The sequence below is a fragment of the Chelon labrosus genome, assembly GCF_963514085.1.
Source record: "Chelon labrosus genome assembly, chromosome: 1".
Lineage (NCBI taxonomy): Eukaryota > Metazoa > Chordata > Actinopteri > Mugiliformes > Mugilidae > Chelon > Chelon labrosus.
The window spans coordinates 6577083-6598731 of record NC_140337.1 but is presented as its reverse complement, the minus strand read 5'-3'; the positions used below and the strand labels follow the sequence as shown (position 1 = coordinate 6598731).

The 21649-nt window shown below is 40.9% G+C and overlaps 1 protein-coding gene across 1 annotated transcript; it reads left to right on the top strand.

The window, feature by feature from the left end:
• Positions 1-450: 450 nt before the first annotated feature.
• On the top strand, positions 451-21553 carry LOC311486515 (uncharacterized protein; the record flags this gene model as incomplete). The annotated part of the gene is made up of 8 exons (XM_084542387.1): positions 451-518; positions 2112-2179; positions 16566-16862; positions 17762-18034; positions 19080-19187; positions 19280-19338; positions 20536-20598; positions 21394-21553. 8 exons carry the CDS (start codon positions 451-453, stop codon positions 21469-21471), a joined length of 1014 nt encoding a protein of 337 aa, XP_084398513.1. The 3' UTR covers positions 21472-21553.
• Positions 21554-21649: the final 96 nt, after the last annotated feature.

The window sequence follows — 21649 nt, the reverse complement described above, 5'->3', positions numbered from 1 at the left end:
CCTAACAAACCTACGGTCATGTGATATGACGATTAACCTACAATCTACATGAACTAAGAAAATGCTGCTGGCTTGTATAGTCCACAGAGCAGCAGACGATAATTCAAACCTTGTGAAATATGAGCTAACCAAATGCTGCTGGCTAGATTAACCTAACATCTAAATGAACTATCTGCCAAGTATCGCAGCCTATCGATCCGCAAGGGTAGACAATTGGACTCAATCTCTTTTCAAGTGGCAGGAGAGGGAATCCCGGTGCTTGCAGAAAAACCAATCAAAAGCCTGGGCAAAGAATATTCAGCTGATCTCTCAGACAGACACATGGCAGCTTCAGTCACAGACCAGCTGAAGGAGGGCTTGAAGCGGATAGACCAGAGCTACCTTCCTGGCAAATTCTAAGTCTGGTGCAATCAGTCTACACTGTACCATCGTGTGATGTGGCCATTGAAGATGTCCGAAATCACATCAACCACAGTCACAAAACTGGATGCCAAGGCCAACAACTACATTCGTAAGTGGTTTGGATTCCCTAGATGCCTGTCTGATGCTTCTATTTTTGGAAGAAATGCACTCCAGCTGCCACTGAAAAAAATCTCCACAGGGTACAGACTTGAGAAGTCCAGGCCGGTCCTGGAAATCAGACAGTCAAGTGACCAATTGGTCAGGAATGCTGGTGCCAAGATCCGGACAGGCAGAGCATGAAAGGCAGAAGACCGGCACCAGACCTAGGGGATATCTGGACCGGCAGCAAGGGTTACACAGGCTAGGAAGCGCTGCGTAACCAATATACACATAAAATAATATGTCGTGAATCTGTGAATAATTAGAGAGAGGACCGAAGTTAGCGTCTTGCTCATGCCTGACGCCGTTTTATTCTGATACACAGTTATCAGCAATTCACAATCACATTTCTTCTTAACTCTCTGAATAGTGAATGTAAACTCATGACCAAAATAGTTAATAATAATAAAGAGTAAAGCATTCTGCCGAGATAAATATAACTGCACATAAATTCCACATACAATCCTGCTTAACTCATCTTACACTAGCATCATACAAACAAAACGTTTCTACAATAACCCGACAGGTTATGATCATTCTCTCTCTCTCTCTCTCTCACACACACACACACACATACACACACACCTGTACGTGCTTCTTTAAGAACAGCGTTTAACAAATGACTGCATCACGCCGGAAACATGAACATAATGAACGTAGCATTTCTCTTAACGCTGGTTACTCACTGCTAGCTGATCCTCTAACACTAGCTTAACACATTTTGTCATGTTACTGAAGGCTAATGTCACTTAAACTCATACTAACAATGCTACAGTGAAAACAGAAGTTCTTAAAACAATTCAGCTCGCCGATACACATCGGGACAATTAACTACAAAACGAGCTTATACTTTGTGTCTCAAAATCATGTCACGGCATTACCCAACACTTCCGAAGCTTCCACATTAGACATTGAACCATACACAGTTCAGAAAAATATGTTTTACCATTTACCTGTGAATAATTAGAGAGAGGACCAAAGTTAGCGTCTTGCTCATGCCTGAAGCCATTTATTCTGAGCTGCGCATGAGCAAAGCTAGATAGCTAGAGGCTCCCTAATGAATCCACAGCAGTACTATAACACCACCTATGGCGTAAACGTGTAGTACCTTGATGTAAATCTAAATGTCTGTATAAAATGTCAGTAAGTGTCATTGTTAGAATAGTTCAATTATTATCAAAAAAATAAGGGGGTGCCTGTTCACATATAAAACTAAATAGATAGCGTTTTCAAACCTACTACACGTTGACAATGCCATCTCAAGGCTGCAGCACCAAGAGCTTGTGGCAAGAATGAACACAGCAGGTATTTGAAATTCAGTTTTCCGAGTGCACAAAGTCCAAGGGTGAGAGGTTTTGTCACTGATATCAGCTAGCTATTTGCATATTTTACTATGCAAGAACATAAGAAAATGAACAGAAAGTAACGACACTTGTCTTTTGTAACAGGTTGGTGCATCCCTCTCTTCTTTCGTTTCCAGTATCACTGCAGTAACTTGAAGGTATACATTTCTTGCTTTTACTCCACGTTTCACATTCTCATCCTTTCAGGCTCAAACGATCTGAAACGGTCAACCAGGATGAAAGTCAACAGCATGTGTACTCCTCTCTCCTCCAAGGTGAGTCTTCCATCTATACTGCCCCTTCTGGTCAGATACAGTAGCATGAAAAGGTTGAGGAAACAGAAGTTCACTCATTAATATTCACTGATGTGACTTAATTATCATTGGCTTGCAGGTGATGGTGCCGTCTATGAAACAGTGATTTGATAATCCTTGAAAAAGTATAAAACTGTTCAATTATTAACAGATTATAAATAATTACAATTAATTCAACAGTAATTATAATTGAAAACATATTATATAAAGAGGATCACCAGATAACGTCACATCTCCCTCAAATGCGATGGACTTTATGCAGATATGCCAAACTATGGGTACGGAGCATTTGTGGTGTTTAAAGTGTCAGTTACTGTGGGAACAGTCTCTGTAAGAGGAACTATCAGCTGACCCTCTGATACTGATCTCAGCATCTTGGCCTCATGGTTTCCTCATACGACACAAGCAGACCATATTCACGCGTCAGCATTTTTCTTTGACTTATTTTTATCAAAGTGGAAAGCCTTGAAGTAAAGCCTGCACAAGAATGGTGACAAAAACATGACAAGTTGACAAGCTGGTGCATACATTTGCAAAGATGCTCAAAAGGATTTAGAAAGGATGCAGTAACTGATGATTAGATCAACAAATCTAATGTTAAAGCCCAGAACCTGACTAACCAGGTCATCTATTAGCAAATGTGAGGTTTTACATGTCTTGTCATGCTCTTCCTGCATGTGTCATGTCATGTGTTTGAAAATTACACAGAAATGTGTGTTGGATGGATTGGATTGAATGGATTGAATGGATAGCTTCCAGAGGTGGCAAGTAACGAAGTACAAATATTTCGTTACTGTACTTAAGTAGATTTTTCAGTTATCTGTACTTTACTTGAGTATTTCTTTTTCTGATGACTTTTTACTTTTACTCCCAACATTTGTACACAGATATCTGTACTCTCTACTCCTTACATATGAAAAACAGGCTCGTTACTTTTTTAACCTCCACGGATGACAAGACGTAAAAGACATGACATGATCGGACATGACTAGAGCATCAGACTAGAGAAGGAAAGTCTACGATGCGCTTCCTGTGTTCTTTTTTCTACTGTTTTGAACAGGCAGCCTGTTGATTGGTTTGAGCTCTGCTGCCACCTAGTGACTGGAGGCTTGTTTATCGTTCAAGCATCATTAAAGACAGTAACACTGAAAGTCCACCTGATCACACAATTTGAGAACTACTGGTCTAATGTGAAAAAAACTAATTCAGGTATAGTGTGGTTTCTGTTGCTATCATTAGCTTTTTGAGGATTTTTTGGAAGCTAGTTTACAACGTTAGCAATGCTATGGAAACACACTGTTTTGATAGTTTACAGCTAACACTAGCGGTTTAAAAACAACAACCCAGTAACCCTCAGTTTACTATTAAAAATTATCCAGATGCTCATGCAGGACATGTGGTCAATTAAGTCTAGATTATTCTGTTAGAACTTTTTCATTTTGCAAAATTATTAACGGATGAATTGTTTCATTAATGGCAAAATCATTTTTACTTTTTACTTAAGTTAATTTCAGAGCCTGTACTTTCTTACTTTTACTTGAGTAAAGGAGTTGAATCAGTACTTTTACTTTTACCCAAGTATTTTTTTACACAAGTATCCATACTTAAGTACAGAATGTGAATACTTTTGCCACCTCTGATAGCTTCTTTACAGCCAGCATATCTTACAGACAGGCTTACACCGATCAGCCACGACATTAAAACCACTGACAGGAGAGGTACATATCACTGACCATCTTGTGATAACACAGTGTTATGCAAGGAAACTTTTGGTGACTTCTGTTACTCAAGCACAGTTTATGCCTCTGCAGGACATATCACCGTGACCTACGCACGTAGCCAAGCCGGTGCGAGCCATTTAAATTTATGCACTCGTCAGTCTGGCTCGCTCTGTAACAACCCCACCCACACGCTAGTCGGCGCTGTGTCTGTTTGGCCAGTCAGGTTTATTTTTGTCTTCACTTCCTGCTTCACTTTCAACAATGGCAACTAAAACTTTCGCCAAAGACAAGTCATACAAATGTTTATAGCTTCGAACCTCCTCATTTAAAGGGGAAATACTGTTTTTTACAACCTGGACCTTATTTCTGGCATAATGTGGTACTTTACTCACCCATATAAATTTGGTATCATTTGGAGTCGTTCAGACGATATTTAGATCCGCTAAGCTCTTAGATGATCTAAGAGCATACCACCGCATACCTTCTAAGACTTAGATGGTACCTTAGGGTTGAAGTGCTTCTGTGGCATGTTCTCAAAACTCTGCTTTTATCAAAGCTTCCATCAGGTCGTTTTTTAAAATAAATCTTCCATCAGCCCGAGCAACCTGCTTTCATCTGATTCCTCCATTTTGGTAGCCGTTAGCCGCATAGACATAGACATAGACGGTTAGCCGAGCTCTGACGTGTGCATCAGTGTAATCGGTGTATCGGGAAATCGTGCACTGTCAAAAGTTCCGCGATGTTTGGAATGCAAACTGCGATTAGAGACAAAAGCCAATTAATAACGTCACTCGCCACCAAGTGGTCAGGGGTGTGAATTGCAATCTGTCAATATGACAGATGGCCTTCAGATTTTTAAAAAACAAAAAAAAGGTCAATGACGGAAAATTTTCGGTTAACATGACCCCTGATCCTGTGTACATTGTGCCAAATAATGTATAAGTGAACAAATGAGCTTTGTTACAATAATATAAATATTCTACTTCCAAAATACAAATTTGTATGCTTTTGTGTATGCCCCCTCTGTCTGCTTTTATACAGGCACAGGGGGTTGTAAGTAATGAAGAAAAGTTGGAACACCTGTAGGAATTAGTAGCACCAGCTTTCAAGGCTGATTCAACCTTCATTGCTGCAGAACAGCTTTAAATTGTTAACCCACTTCGTGTGGAAAAATTAGGGTGTCCTAAAACTTTTGACCGGTAGTGTATTTCTGACTCCAGAAAAGGGAAACTGTTGGCACCAACGACAGAACTGTTGGTGATGACATGTTTAGCTTTTGTATTCAGTGATATTCTTTTCTGTGAATCTGCATTAGCCTTCACACACACTGCCACTTTGAAATGAATGAATAGATCTGAATGTGTATACAGTTAATGACACCATAATGCGGTGTACTGGTGTTTACGTGAATCAGGTTCTGCTGCTGCAACAATCACAGATCTACAGGGAACAGGAGTAAAATTCAAGTTTATTAATAAATGTTGTGGTGTTCTTGAATACATTCATTTATCTCACTGTTCTGCAGGCAGCCCTCAGTATGTGAATACACTCAGAATATACAATCAGTTTACAGCCAGGTACGACATGAAACTCAGTCAGAGGAAGTAATTACCCTGACTACCCTCCCTGCTCACTGTCTCATTAGAAGCCCTAACTCAGCAGCCTGTCTTCACTCGGTTTCACCCGGGATGTCACAAAAGCATCCTGTACAGTTTTGCCGGGGTGCAGTGAAACCTCTGATGGCAGTGTCACCCTCAGGTGGGCTGTCCCCAAACTGCAATACATCATCTGGCCACAGGATGGAGACACACTCAGTTGCGCTGCCTCTAGTTCTTATCAGCAATGTGTTAGAATTCTTAATGAGGGAGTGCAGCAAGTTCAGTGTGGTAGCTTTAAAGTTCAAGAGTTATTTTTTTTTTCTCTCGTACCTTTCTGAGTAAACACCAATGATCAATGGTGTCATTCATTAAAAGAAAAGAAACAGTAGGATGTACATGGAGCTTTCATTGTATGACAGTATGATGGTGTCACTCTCGCAAGTTGTGTGTGTGTGTGGGGGGGGGCTTCTTCTACTTCCTGTCTTTTTTTCTGTGCTATCTTTAACTAGTCACAGTTTCATAGACCTCAGCAGAAAACAAAAGCTGTTCTTCTTCCGTCAGAGATGGTGTGCTGTCTGCTTCGCTGCCTGAGCGGCCTCTCAACTTACAGTGTTGTTCTGCTTCTCGTGGTCTGCCTCCATGGTACGTACACCACTTTTATTGATTTATAAAGTTTTTATGAACACGGGACAATGTTACAAAGAGGAATATGTGTTTCTCTCAAGCATGTGATGCTCTGATATGTGCTTAGGATAGAGCTTGTAGATCCAGACTGCAGGATTTAGGATTTTCTGCATACAGTATGTACTTGTCATTTTAGGAAATAATATGACCTACTGGACTTACAGTATGTTTAATCTGTGTTTCAAATGCCGGATGCTGACTTTAAAAGAAGCACCAGTAAAAGACTTAAACACACTCATTCTAGGGATTGTAACTTAATGAATGGCATACTACTGTATCTCGTGGCTCCATGTCTGCAATAATACTTTATCATTTTTGGTACACAGTGTAAATTTCTGCAGCATCTGCATGCACATGAAAGTCAGTTCAGTCATGGGTCAGTCTTTTTGTTGATGTTGCTTCCTGGTTGTTTGCATCAAAGTGTAGATAGTGTTACTTCTTCATAGTGCAACTATTTATAGCATTTCAAGAGTCACAAACAGTTTCTACCCAGTGTGTCCACTGCTTCCTGCTTCAAACCACCTCACTACAAACCAAGACACTAAACAAGCTAGCACAATGCAACAGTCTTATTTAATGAGACCATGTCCACAACAGAGACAGGTATAACCTACTTTAGTACAGTACATGCTACACACACCAACACTCATTAGAGCAGTGTTTTTCAACCACTGGCCGTGAGAGATCGTCAGGTGTGCCGTGGGAAATTATCCAATTTCACCTAATTAGTCTTAAAAACATTTTTTGAAAACAAATTAATTATTACCTGCAAATAATATACCATTGCCAAGTGTCTGTGTATATATATCTGTCTGTGTATATATATATATATATATATATATATATATATATGTATATAAGACTTTTTTCTTTGTGTTTATTTGATTCCTGTTCAAGACACTTTGACAAGAATGATTTTATATTGTTAATATAGGCTACAGAGTTTCATTTTTTTAACATTTTCGGTTGGTAGTGTGCCTTGTGATTTTTTCAATGAAAAAAATGTACCTTGGCTCAAGAAATGTTGAAAAACACTGCATTAGAGTCCACTACAATAGTTCAGAGTAATAGCTTTGACAGGAACAAGGAAGTGGGGGTTGATTTAAGTGTGAACCACATTTACAACTGAGTTCAGGCCAGTGGCAGCTGATAACGCACCGCTGGGATTCACAGCCACAACAGGTTGAAAGTCATGTTTTTTTAGTTGTTTTTTTTCTCATTCTGCAGCTGGTCTTCCTGATACACATGCATAGACATAACTGATACTGAGCCTTATTTCATTCATAAATTTTCACTTATTTATTTTTTTTTGTTGTTGCTTTTCTAAATTGTTCCTTTACTAGACCCAAAAACCCAAAAACTCACACACACACACGCTCTCATTGTCTAATCTGCCTTCTCTCTGTCTTTTAATTAAACTGGACATGCTTTCAATTACATTTTGGGCGATCAAATGTAATATTTGATATTGATACTTGTGTTTCTTTGTTCGCTTGTGTGTTTCAGATGTAGAGGCTTCCAGTTGTGAACGTGTCATCCACAAAAAAGGTCGGAGACACCGTAGTCTTTTCATCATGTCTACCAACTAAAGGAGTTACATCAGCTATTTGGAAATACAGAATTGGAGGCGTTGATAAAGATGTAACTAAAATTGATCAGTTCATGGGCAGATGACGAAGATTCCAAAAACTATACTTTAACAGTGAGACAGCTGACTAGTCAAGATTCAGGTGTTTTCAGTTTTGTCTCTGAGAAGAACGACTACCAAAGAGAAACAGTCTATATCACTCTGCATGTTCATGGTAAGATTCCTCTGCTGATTTATTCTCAAACAATAATCAATCCAAACTGATATCCCACTCGTATTGTTACATGTGAGTTATTAGTCTAACATGACTGAATCCAAGGAGGATTTGTCACTGTGTTCTGATGTTTTTAATTACTCTCTCCACTTCCTGTCTCATCAGAGCCCATAATTTAGCAGCCTCAGTTCAATTCTGTTCAATTCAATTCAATTCAGTTCAATTCAATTTTATTTATATAGCGTCAATAACAATACAAATTGTCTCAAGACGCTTTACAAAACCCGGCCTGAAACCCCCAGAGCAAGCCTGAAGGCGACGGTGGCAAGGAAAAACTCCCTTTTAACAGGAAGAAACCTTGAGCAGAACCCAGCTCATATGGAGGGACCCATCTGCCTAAGGCCAGCCGGGTACAGACAGAAACAAGAGAGAAGAGAACAACAGGAGAAACGAGATAAACATACATCTGTCATAGATACATACATCTGACTAAAACATACGTGAGGAGGAGGGGGGAGAGGGACACACAGCAGTTAACATGCCATACAGTAACAGCACAGAACTACATGACTAGTAGTAGATAGGAAGTTAGAGGATAAGAGCTCGGTGCCAGAGAGAAGAAAGTGGAGGATGTGAGAGAGAAGAGAGAAGAGGACATGTGCTCAGTGCATCGTCCCCCAGCAGCCTAGGCCTATAGCAGCATAACTAAGGGATGGTTCAGTCCAGCCCTAATTAGAAGCTTGATCAAAAAGGAAAGTCTTAAGCCTGACCTTAAAAGTAGAGAGGGTGTCTGCCTTCTGAACCCAAACTGGGAGCTGGTTCCACAGGAGAGGAGCCTGATAGCTGAAAGCTCTGCCTCCTATTGTATTTTTTGAAGGAACCACAAGTAGGCCTGCACTTTGAGACCGAAGTGATCTGTTGGGATGATATGGTACAATGAGGTCTTTAAGATATGATGGAGCTAGGCCTTTAATGGCCTTGTATGTAAGGAGGAGGATTTTAAATTCTTTTCTAGACTTTAAAGGGAGCTGATGAAGAGAAGCTAAAACTGGAGTAATATGATCTCTCTTGCTAATTCCTGTCAATGCTCTTGCAGCAGCATTTTGAATCAATTGGAGGCTTTTTAAAGAGCTATTTGGACAGCCAGACAGTAATGAATTACAGTAATCCAGCCTGGAAGATACAAATGCATGAACTAGTTTTTCAGCATCACTCATGTGAAAGAGAACAATTTCACCTTAAATGCCTTAAATGGATCCTGCACAGTTTCACTGGAGTGCAACAGTGACGGCGACGTCACCTACAAGTGGACTGTAGGGAACCAAACTCAAACTGGTCCCGAGCTGCAATACACCTTCTGGCCAGATGATGGAGACACAGCACAGTTTTTAATTTCATCAGTGAGCAATCTGCAGCCATAATCAAGAAGTGCAGCAACAATACTAAGAACACAGCAGGTATTTGAAAATAAGTTATCTGAGTTCACAGTATTTCACCTGTAAATATTATTCAATATATTCCTATATACTATATTCATCTATTTATTGTGCATAGTGCTGTCTGTGATGTGTGTGTGTTGCTTGTATGTCTTTATGTCACTGTCAAAGACAATTTTCCATTTTATGTAAGTTTTATGGACATTAAAGAAGTCTAAGTCTAAGTCAAAGAATGAATTTAGTTTGCACTGAAACAAACTTGCAACAACAGCAGACAAATAACTCTAGAGGGAGCTGCGTCATTCAAATGGACACAAGGAAAGAAAGAATGCATTCACTTGTGTGGGTGTGTGTGCGTGTGTGTGTGTGGGTGTGCGTGTGTGTGTGTGTGTGTGTGTGTGTGTGTGTGTGTGTGTGTCTTATAAGAACGTTACTGACTACACTTGTTATTTATTATTGCAGTGTCCAGCTCTTCTTCTGTCTTACTCATCATTAGGATGTTGATTGGAGTTCTGATTATTCTGCTGCTGCTCGTGCTACTTCACTACACAAAGTCAAAGGGTGAGAGGTTTTGTCACTGATATCAGCTAGCTATTTGCATATTTTATTATGCAAGAACGTAAGAAAATGAACACAAAGTGATGACACTTGTCTTTTGAAACGGTCAACCAGGATGAAAGTCAACAGCATGTGTACTCCTCCCTCCTCCAGGTGAGTCTTCCATCTATACTGCCCCTTCTGGTCAGATACAGTAGCATGGAAAGGTTGAGGAAACAGCAGTTCACTCATTAATATTCACTGATGTGACTTTAACTTAATTATCATTGGCTTGCAGGTGATGGTGCCGTCTATGAAACAGCGGAAACCTCTGGTAATCCTGGAAAAGGTATCAATGCTGTTGAATTATTAACAGATTATAAATAATTATAATTATAATAAGCCAAACTATGGGTACGGAGCATTTGTGGTGTTTAAAGTGTCAGTTACTGTGGGAACAGTCTCTGTTAGAGGAACTATCAGTTGACCCACTGATACTGATCGCGGCATCTTGGCCTCATGAAACGACACAAGTAGACCATATTCACGCATCAGCATTTTTCTTTGACTTTTTTTTTTTTTTATCAAAGTGGAAAGCCTTGAACTCTGTTAAGTAAAGCCTGTACAAGAATGGTGACAAAAAAAAAATGGCAAGTCGACGAGCTAGTGCATAAATTTAGGATACAGTAACTGATGATTAGATCAACAAATCTAATGTTAAAGCCCAGAACCTGACTAACCAGGTCATCTATTAGCAAATGTGAGGTCTTACATGTCTTGTCATGCTCTTCCTGCATGTGTCATGTCATGTGTTTGAAAATTACACAGAAATGTGCGTTGGATGGATTGGATTGAATGGATAGCTTCTTTACAGCCAGCATATCCTACAGACAGGCTTACACCGATCAGCCACAACATTAAAACCACCCACAGGAGAAGTTAACATTAACCATCTTGTAACAATCCAATGTTCTGCTGGTAAACTTTTGGACCTGTCATTCATGTGGATGTTACTTAGACATGTAGCACCCACCTAGACCAGACCAGACACCCCCACCCCATAGCAATGACACTCCTTGATGGCAGCAGTCATCCCCAGCAGGATGCAGCCTGACACAGACACACACACAAAAACACTTTAGGAACAACTAAAAAAAAACATGAAGAAGAAGCACAAGGTGTTGACCTGGCCTCCAAATTCACTAGATCCCAAACTGATCAAGTATCTGTGGGATGATCCACAGAGGCCCCTCCCCTCAACCCATAGGACCCAAAGGCCCCCCACTAACAACATTCTGTTGCCAGACACCACAGGACACCCTCAGAAGGCCCATGTCCATTCTCTGATGAGTCACCACTGTTTTGGAGACACAACGGGAGACCTACACTATATTAGGAAGGTGGTCATAATGTTATGCCTGATCAGTGTACATAGCTGAAAGCTGAAGTGCTGAGAGACTGAACCCAGGTTATTGCTTCATAGAGCTACTGCACAATAAATGCCTTAGAGACAAATGAGCTAAAAGTCAACCAAAGAAAATCCTGTGTTTAACTGTGTAGATAGAATTATTTTTATTTTTTTAATTTCTACGTCTTAACCTTTAGCAGTGTTAGAAATACTGGTATGATTTTCTCATGCTTGCAATTTTACATATCCAGCCACATGATGGTGCACTGTGGTTTCCTTCCAGTTGTGCTTGGTTGGTGTGGTTGGTTGTTCTCAAACGTCTCTGCAGATGCATCTGTGAGGCAAAGTTGATCCTGTGTACATTGTACCAAATAACGTATAAGTACAAGTGAACAAATGAGCTTCCTTACAATAATATAAATATTCTACTCCCAGTAATACAAATTAGATTCTTTTTTGTTGTCATTTTAATATAACTGTGTAATGAAGCCCAAACCTAGTAGAAACACTGTAGAATAAATAAATCTGTAATTGTAATAAATCTAACTGATCTGGTTTGTGTTTCAGACATTTTGTAACGCAGTCAAAGGGTCAGGGTGTGCTGGTGAAAACATGTCCGTACTGTCTTGGTTCTCGTTCTTTAATGACTCACAGGTCAGCGTCGATTTACTGGTAATGTGTCACTTCTTCTTTCGAAGCGTTAGCGGACATGTTAATGGTGCACTTGAGAGTTTCAGTAAGTATTCCCTTGAAAGGCCTGGAGTTGATTCTGTTTAGTGCCCAAAGACTATTTTAATAAGTGAAAAAACACCTTGCTTGAAATAGAAAAATGGTATTGCAGAGATAAGAGCAGCGTTGTCCACTTCATCATAAGATCTTAGAATAGCTATAGACTCATGCTATCCACTTGGTATTTTGAGAAAAGGGAAATCACCTAGTATCACTAACATGTCAGGTTAACCTTATGTAGGGTGTTATAACATGTTGTACAATGTGAACTAGTGAGCAAAGGGACATGGGTTTTTCATGGAACCTCAGGGTGTAGAAATGATTTCTCTGTTCTATTAAGTGTGACTGTAGTTCACTGTCATGACTGTGCCTCGGGGGCCACCTGATGGCCTGAGGGGGCCACCTGATGGCCCGAGGCCCTGAGCAGTTGGCCGTCTATCCTGAATGGCATGCCCAACTGTGGTTAAAGCGTGACTGAAAACAACTTTTACACAAAATTATGCAATCGCTCATGCAAACACCCCGAGGAAGTCGAAACTTGAGTACAGTTTTCTCTGATTTGTGATGTTATTTAAAACTCGCCAAAACAGACATGACAGATGTGAGAAGATGAGTCTGGTGAAATTCAGGTGGTCAATAAGGCCAGCACTCCGGCTAGCTGTGTCACGGCGTTTACAAAAGCACTATTTGCTGGTCATTCGAAGGGTTCGAATGTGCGGAGGAAGTGAATGTGAGATAGTTGTGTGAGGTGTAAAACACAGCCCACGTAGCGGCTGCTGAGTGGGAAGCTTCACTGCGGTTCTTTTTTGGTGACTGGTTTTTTATCTGCGCACGCACCATTTCCTTGAAGTTCATGAGAAATGAAAAGTTACATTGCATGCTGTACACTGACCGCTACCTTTGCACTTCAAGTTACAGACACCACGGATGTTGTTTAGACGCGGGGCACCCATAATCTTTCTTTTTTTTCTTCACTCTCACACAGTTAAACCACAGCGTCCCACTGATGCAGTGGTGACAGGTGTTACAGTGCTTGGTGAAGAGTCCCATCATCACATGACATCCAAACTATGTGCAACACACTTTTTCATCTATACTTAATATAAATAAATAAATGACATCTCAGAACTGAAGCAGAACTAGACTGTTATCAGTGGTATCTTTCTAGCAGCTACACAATCTACCAGAGGGAAGTACTGAAGGCGTACATAAACACACGCTTAGCGCAGACATGTGGTCCTCACAACAAAGTTACTTCCTGATTGCTATTTAGACAGAGCTAAACAAGCATATTAGCCTTGCCCCTCGCGTTTTTTTTTCTTTTTCTTGCAGGAGCATTGCCTTGCATGTGTGATGTGCAGTGTTTTGGGGTTTTTTTTCAACTTTTATCTTGGTTCTGTGTGGTTTGCTTCCTCCTCTTGTGTTAACGCTTGTCTTTGCTGAAGCCTTTCTGCTTTAAATGGTTGCAGTGACAGGCCTCATGCGCAGCCAAAGGAGAACAAGAAAATTTGAAGTTATTTAAGAGCGTGCGGTGGAAAGTAGCCCGTGCGGTCTTTATAGTTTGACACTTGTCTGTCATGGTTGAGCTTTTGAGGTTTCATACTTGATATCATCTTCGGAGAAATTTAAACCATGCGTGCTCTCGACTGAAATCATGTCCTTATCGCGGAGAAAGTTTGCATGCCTGACAGATATCTGAAGCTCAGTAGGACTAGAGCATAATTTATAGTACCACGGCCTTCGACGTAGCTCCGGACCCTAACAGCTGCGACTGGTCCGAAATGCATTTCGTTGTAAAAGTGACTTAGCGGCTGGACAAGCACAGAAAGTTCCCCTTTGTTCAGACTCATACAGACGGCCACAAACCATCTATCTTCCGCTCCTGCATGAGCCGCTCGGTTCAACTCGCCATTGTGTGAAATGCAGAGTGAAACTCAACACAACTGACCAGTTGTTGCCGAGTGTTTCAGTGGCATAATTACAGAACAATACGGACGCCTCATTTAGAGATGGGATTTATGGCTCTTTGAAGGGAGCCGGATCATGTGGCTCCGTTCCTTTAAAAGAGCCGCTCAAAAGACTGGCTCATTTTGATATTTTAAGATGCCAGTCTGGGGGTATATTATCCTCGAAATGAGCACTGTGATAGGGAAAGAATTGGTTCTGAGTCTGTCTATATCTAAAATATAGATTCTAGACAGATGCTTCAGTTATTGCGTGAGAAATTCAGTAACCACATTTGCACTAACTGGGAAGCAAACACTGGTCCTATGCTATGCTCACCACTATACCAGCTCCTTCACCAACAAAAAAAAAACAAAGGAAAAATAGTGACTCACAACCGCAACTCGGTTCCTGTCGCCCGTTTTAAAGAGTCGGCCAATAGATCCGGTTCGTTCATGACTGTCACAACTCAGCCTTCAGCTTCCATCAGCCCTCTGCAGCTTGCCCAGAGTGCTGCTGCTGTCCCCTCACAGCTTTGCTTTGCTGTACGCTTTTCAGCATCTGCTTATGTAGGGACGCCTGATGCCTGCCAGATGAAAGGTTATTAGATGTGGACGCTCATCATATCGTCACATCTAGCCCAGATACGGTCAAAATACAAATGTGGTTTTGAGTGCAGTCAAAATAGGACTGAATTTGTGCAACATGAGGCTGAGAACACCGTAGCTTAAAGCAAACATTCTCATGAGGCTGTTTTTATATGTTCTGTACCTTTTATAGTTTTGTCACAAAAAAAAATAATCGATTCTTGTCTAACGTGTCTACTTTAATCTCGTTGTATGTCACAGGCCAGAGACCACTTCTTCCTTCTTGCCTGGAACCTCCCCCACTCTCCACCCTCTCTACTTTTTTTCTATGCTAACTTGTCATAGCTCAGTTTGAGAGCCAGAAGAGGAAACAGATGCTTTTCCTCTCCCCACAGTCATGGTTGGTGGTCGCCTTCGTTGCCCGATCTGCTTCTTCAGTGCTCTGCCGCTTCTCTGGGTGTGCCTTATCAGTACGTACGCGTCTACTTGCAGATGTTTCTATTTTTCTTTACCGTTAGGAGCAACAGTTGCTTGCCGCTGTTGACCTCTGGTATGGGCTTGTTGTGCGTGCACATTTGGTTTGTAAAAAGGTTAATGGATATGCGCTTGCAATTTCTGGAAACTGCACGTCATCCTTGGAATAGTCCTACGGAGCAGCAGTGCAGCAACGCACCTGTGGCTTCAAAGCTAAATAGATAACTGTGTCATCTAAGATTAAATACTGACACCAATTGTTAATGGTTCAGAAAGTATTAGACGTTCCATCCGGTTTTGAAAAAAATCATATATTCATGGCGCTTACTGAAACTGTGTCCTCCTCACTTGTTTGTGTATTTTTGTCTGACTGTGAATGGTCAAATATTGTATCTTGTTTATATTTTTATATTTTTAGCCATGCTCTGCATTTCTGATACACTCAGCGTCAGCAGATTCTCTGCATCTACTTGAAAGCCCATTTAAAGCACTTTAGGGTTGTGTCACCCTAATGTTACTGTTGCTTCCTGGTTGTTTTCTTTAAAGCATTGCTCTTATTGTGATACTGTAATGTACCTACAGTACATATTATATATTATATCAGTTCATATATTCATGTTAAACCAGAAGAGCTTTGACAGTTACAGTGGGGGTGTGGACCTTTTCAGGACATTTGCAGAAGTAGGAGAGTTGATCTTAGGGTTTAAAACCTTACATCAGCAAGGCAGGCAGGAGAGGTAGAAGCATTTCCTGGGTGCCCTCTGCCACAAGCAGCCACAAAGCAGGCTGACCGAAAGTGATGAGTGCAGAATAACGCCAACTATAGCACCGCCTCTGCCCCTGCGGTCAGCGTCTGTGCGTTTGTTTTACTTTCTGCTTTAGAAATGACACAGCTATGATCAGCTACTGCCCACTTACGAATTGTGTCGTGAATAATAACAGGTGTTAATGAACTTGAACAGCCACAACAGCAGTTTTGGCTTTTAATTGTCACTCGGCAGCTCGACCAAGTGACACATATAAGTGACACCTGTCTCTCACATTTTATTAATACGTTTTATGTTGAGTTCACTGGCTAATATCTCAAGTTCGCTTTTCACTGACGACAAAAGTGTCATTGTTTGTCAGTGGACAGCGAGCAACCCATGTGGAAAATGATTCATGTGTGCGTTTTCATTCACGCAATGTCATGTCATGCATATTATAAATGTGATGTCGCTCTCATTTTGTATTCTCTGTTTTTATTTTTATTTTTCTGATGTAGCTTATGTTATCTTCCGCTAGACAACGTGGTTTTAAGGATTTTTGCTCCTTTTGCGTCCCCTCTTTCACATTATAACATCTATACACAATACTAAATATCTACAGAGGACAATAAAACATTTTATATTTGATATCTTATTGTCTTGTTCGCTTGTGTGTTTCAGATGTAGAGGCTTCCAGTTTTGAACGTGACATCCACAAAAAAGTCGGAGACACCGTGGTCTTTTCATCATGTCTACCAACTAACGGGGTTACATCAGCTATTTGGAAATACAGAATTGGAGGCGTTGATCAAGATGTAACTAAAATTGATCGGTTCAAGGGCAGATATGACGAAGATACCAAAAACTATACTTTAACAGTGAGACAGCTGACTACTCAAGATTCAGGTGATTTCAGCTTTGTCTCTGAGGTGAACGACCAACAAAGAGATACAGTCAAGATCACTCTGCATGTTCATGGTAAGATTCCTCTGTTTTTCAATACAAGGGACCAAATTACTGTCGACAAAATTACAATTTATTATTGAATATAACAAAATAACGGGTTAATGGATACTACAGGACTAGTCAATGGTATTTTTGTTTTTTTATTATTGAGGTTTTCTGTGTTCTCTCCACCACCATAATCTATTTACATTAAATTTAGGTTGTACCTGAAGCCAAAGCTAATAATGCTGATATAATTGGATATGATGGGATGCACGATTTGACATGTAAAAAGCCATTTTATCAGATTTTACATACGCCGATCAGCCACCACATTATGATCACTGACAGGAGAAGTAAATAACATTGACCATCTTGTGACAGTTCATTGTTCTGCTGGGAAACTTTTGGACCTGGCATTCATGTGGATGTTACTTAGACATGTAGCACTCACCTAGACCAGACCAGACACCCCCACCCCATAGCAATGACACTCCTTGATGGCAGCAGCCATCCCCAGCAGGATGCAGCCTGACACAGACACACACACAAAAATGGTTTAGGAACGACTCAAAAAACATGAAGAACAGCACAAGGCGTTGACCTGGCCTCTGTTTTGACAACTGTTTTGGAGGCACAAGGGAGACCTACACGATATAATATAGGCTTAATAATGTTATGCCTGATCAGTGTATGAAGTTCATGTTAAAGTAATATTATTTTTTTTTTTCTGTCTCTAGCTTTTAATTTAAGCCCCAAGATAAAACACTATACATTAAATACTTGGGTCCACAAGAGGATTTCTTGGTTTGCTGCTATGAATTGTCACTTTGTTGTGTTGTTCTAGATCTGTATGAAACATTTACAAAACCGTATACATAGGGTAATGTGGAAGGTAACCCTCATCCTGTTTCTTTCTGTTGCTCCATCAGAGCCCATAACTCAGCAGCCTGGTGTGAAAGAGAACAATTTCACCTTAAATGCCTTAAATGGATCCTGCACAGTTTCACTGGAGTGCAACAGTAACAACGACGTCATCTACAAGTGGACTGTGGGGAGCCAAACTCAAACTGGTCCCAAGCTGCAATACACCTTCTGGCCAGATGATGGAGACACCACATTCACCTGCACAGTTTCTAATTTCATCAGTGAGCAATCTGCAGTCATAACCAAGAAGTGCAGCAACAATACTAAGAACACAGCAGGTATTTGCAATGACGTTATTGTGGTTTATTTTATTGCGATGAAATAGTGGTACGGGAGATGTGACAATAACTATTACTATTTATATTGATGATGTCCACAAATGCAGTATGTGACTAGTCAGACGTACACTTACTAGTCAGACTATTGAGAAAGACCAACCTGTGTATTCACACATTTCCACAAATCACAATTTCTTTAACAATGACATCATGTTGCAGTTTTCCAGTTAAAACTTTTAAGCTGCAATGGGGAATTTTTGGCGCCGCTTTCTGTCTGTGACAGTGGCCGCCCAAGCATGTGACGTATCCCTACAATGTCTGGAGAGTCCCAGACTTGTGTTCACAAATAGTTTAAAAAAAAAGTACTGAAAATTTTCCACAGTTTTGAACTAGTAACAATTATTAAGGTAGATGAGATGTACAAGCTTCAAATATATGACAAGAGTTGTCATATATTTGTTCGAGAGCTGTATGGCAACATACATGTCTGCCCTCAGCCCTTTCTCTTCATCTCCAACAAGGAGAAGCAACACCTAATGCTAATCCAAGTGTGTCCTCACATTCTTTTTTAGACTGTAATCCTTGTAATTCTTGAAGCTATTATTATTATCAAACACTTTTCTTGGACTCTCCGAGATTGTATTTCCTAATTCCCGACCATCACAGAGTGCAAATTCACAGAATCCTAGTTACATTGTTAATTTTAGTCTTAGTCCTAGTTGCTGTGGCCTGCTCGATCCTCTTTGCTGCTGTTGCTTTCCTCCTCAGCTCCAACAAAGCAATCAGTACTGGCTAATGTAAAATGCATCGCTACCATCTCCCCAGTGTGAGAAAATTCTGAATGAATCTACATTTAAAACTGTGGTATATGTAGTAGTGATGGGAAGTCCGGCTGTTTTCAAAGATGACGCTATTTTGCCTCGGCAGAAGAGCCGGCCTGTATGGCTCCGAAACGGCTCCCAAATGGCTCTTCATTTAGTATCAGTCAAATCCCTATATTTTAGCCTCATTTAGTGATTGTAAATTGTTTGTGTGTTCACTGCAGCAGTTAACTGGGTCTTGGTTGCAAGTGCGGCGGGTGGAGGCTGCGGGATGATTGTCATTATAGTTGCAATAGCTGTGGTCGTTTGTCGCTGCCAGAAAAAACATGCTGGTAAGAAAATCTAGACCACTTTTGACTTCACATAAACAGTCACACGCTTGAACAACACCATTGTTAATAACGACTTGTTATTGTGCCAACAGACTCTGACACACAGGACATCACGTTGTACGCTGACATCTGTGATGTTGCACCTCAAGATGTAAGTACACTTGTATGTTCACCGATCAGCCATAACATTATGGTTGTAATCATTGGTCAAGTTAATCACGTTGTTATCGGGTTATCCTGGCACCTGTCAGAAGGTGGGATGTTTTAGGCAGCAAGAGAACATTTGTCATCAAAGCTGATGTGGCAAGTGGGAAATGGACAAGTGACAAGGATCACTGTGGCTAGACCGCTGCTTGCCTCTCTTGAGGGGTATGCATTGGTCAGTACCTATCAAGGAAGGAAAGGTGGTGAACCGGTGACAGTAGTAGTACCGGTGACGTCCAAAGGCTCATTGATGTGTGTGAAGTCTGGCCTGCGTGGTGCAATCTAACAGGCGAGCAAGAAGGTCCCGGGTTCTGCGTAAGGTTTGCATGTTCTCCCTGTGTCTGCATGGGTTCTCTCCGGGTACTCTGGCTTCCCCCACCTTCCAAAGACATGCTGGTTAGGTTAATTGGTGATTCTAAATTGGCCGTAGGTGTGAGTGTGAGTGTGAATGGTTGTCTGTCTCTGTGTTAGCCCTGCGATGGACTGGAGACCTGTCCAGGGTTTACCCAGCCTCTCGCCCGATGGCCGCTGGGATAGGCTCCAGCAGACCCCGCGACCCTTAACAGGAACAAGCGGTTACAGAAGATGAATGAATGAATGAACTTAATGCTGTGTGTGACAGAAACGTGTCAGAACACACTGTAACTGCACACCAGCCAGGGTCCATGTTGAGAGGGCCTAGAGAGGGCGTGTGAACATCACAACTGGTCCACAGAGGAACGTAAAATGGGGGCCTGGTCTGATAAAACGTGCTTTTGTTAACATCACGTTGATGGCCAGGGGGCGTTGTTTACCCGGGTAACACACATGGCACCAGGAACATGCAGGAACACCCCCCTGCCATTTCTGTGGGGGTGGTTCTTGATCTGCAGCAGTGTCTGGGTGGTGCTACGTATCGTAGTAAAATCCACATAAATGCCAGGACCCAGGCTCCCCAAAAGAACATTACACTGTAATGAGATCCTCAAAGGTATTCACTTCACCAGTTGAGGGTTTTAATGTTTTGGCTGATTGGTGCATGTATCTTCTTTGCACAAATTTCCTGCTTGAGTTCTAATTAGAAACTGATGCACATTTTTGTTTGACTTCCCTGTTTCTCATTTCCTTCTTTTGTTTCCCGATGCATGGACATGAAAACCTACAGATGAAGCCTAGCTCTCTGTATGAAACCATCGATAGCAGACGCGTCACCCCTGCGACCCCTGGGGTAAGAGTAACACTTTGTATTTATAGGTCTTTGCAAATTGACTTAAAAATAGTTCCAAGCTTTAGCACGCGGCTAAGATGTATCTTTTGCCAGATCGAACAGGAAATGTGCACTGCACAGTTATATAAATAGTTGCAGATTACAGTTACACTGACACATCTCTATTATCATTTGCACTGTCTGCCGTTGGAGAATATTAGCAGACACTGGCAGACGTAACAACGTACAGCAACCTTTCGCTCCCTGCACACAGCAACTCTGGACTCTGACCCCCCTGCTCACCCTCCAGGAACTGTTGCACTCCTGCACACATACAGACACACACCGACACACAGTCACACATGTCATTTTGACACATGTCATTTTAATCTGTTATGTCACTTCAATCTGTGACATTTATATTATATGTTATTATATTTCTTGGCTTCTTTTAAATCTTATTTTGCACCTGGGAAGAACCCCCGGGGCAGAACCTGCCACCTTATGCAACATTGCATCATCGACTTCTGTTATGTGCCTTAGTTTTTATATTCATATTTATTGACTTATATTTTTATTGTAAGTGTTTAACTCATTGCACTGCGGGTCTTAGAGTTGCACAATTTCAGTCCGCTGTATGTGCTTCACATGTGGCAGAACTGACAATAAAGCAGACTTTGACTTTGACGTTATACTTGTGACATTTGTCCTTTGCTATTTAAACTTACTCAGAGAGATTGAATCAGTCTTGCATCTGATTGTGACATTGTTTTTTTTAATGAATTATTTTACCTTGTTTTTTTCTCACGCCTCTAGCCCCAGACTGTGTACGATAAGATTCAGCTTAATCGTCTGAGGAAGGCTTCGGTGTCACCCTACCAAGAAGTTTCCTGATGGGATGTAGCTTTAAACGTCAACTCCTTATAAAGACAAAATATACATATACTCTATATAAGCTGTATAAAATGCTTTTGTACACACGTGGCTTCAAAAAAAGAGCACTGCACCCTTTGTTATATTCAAACAGTGTCATTATTTTTTAAGTAATGACTTGAATGTTTTATTAAGATTG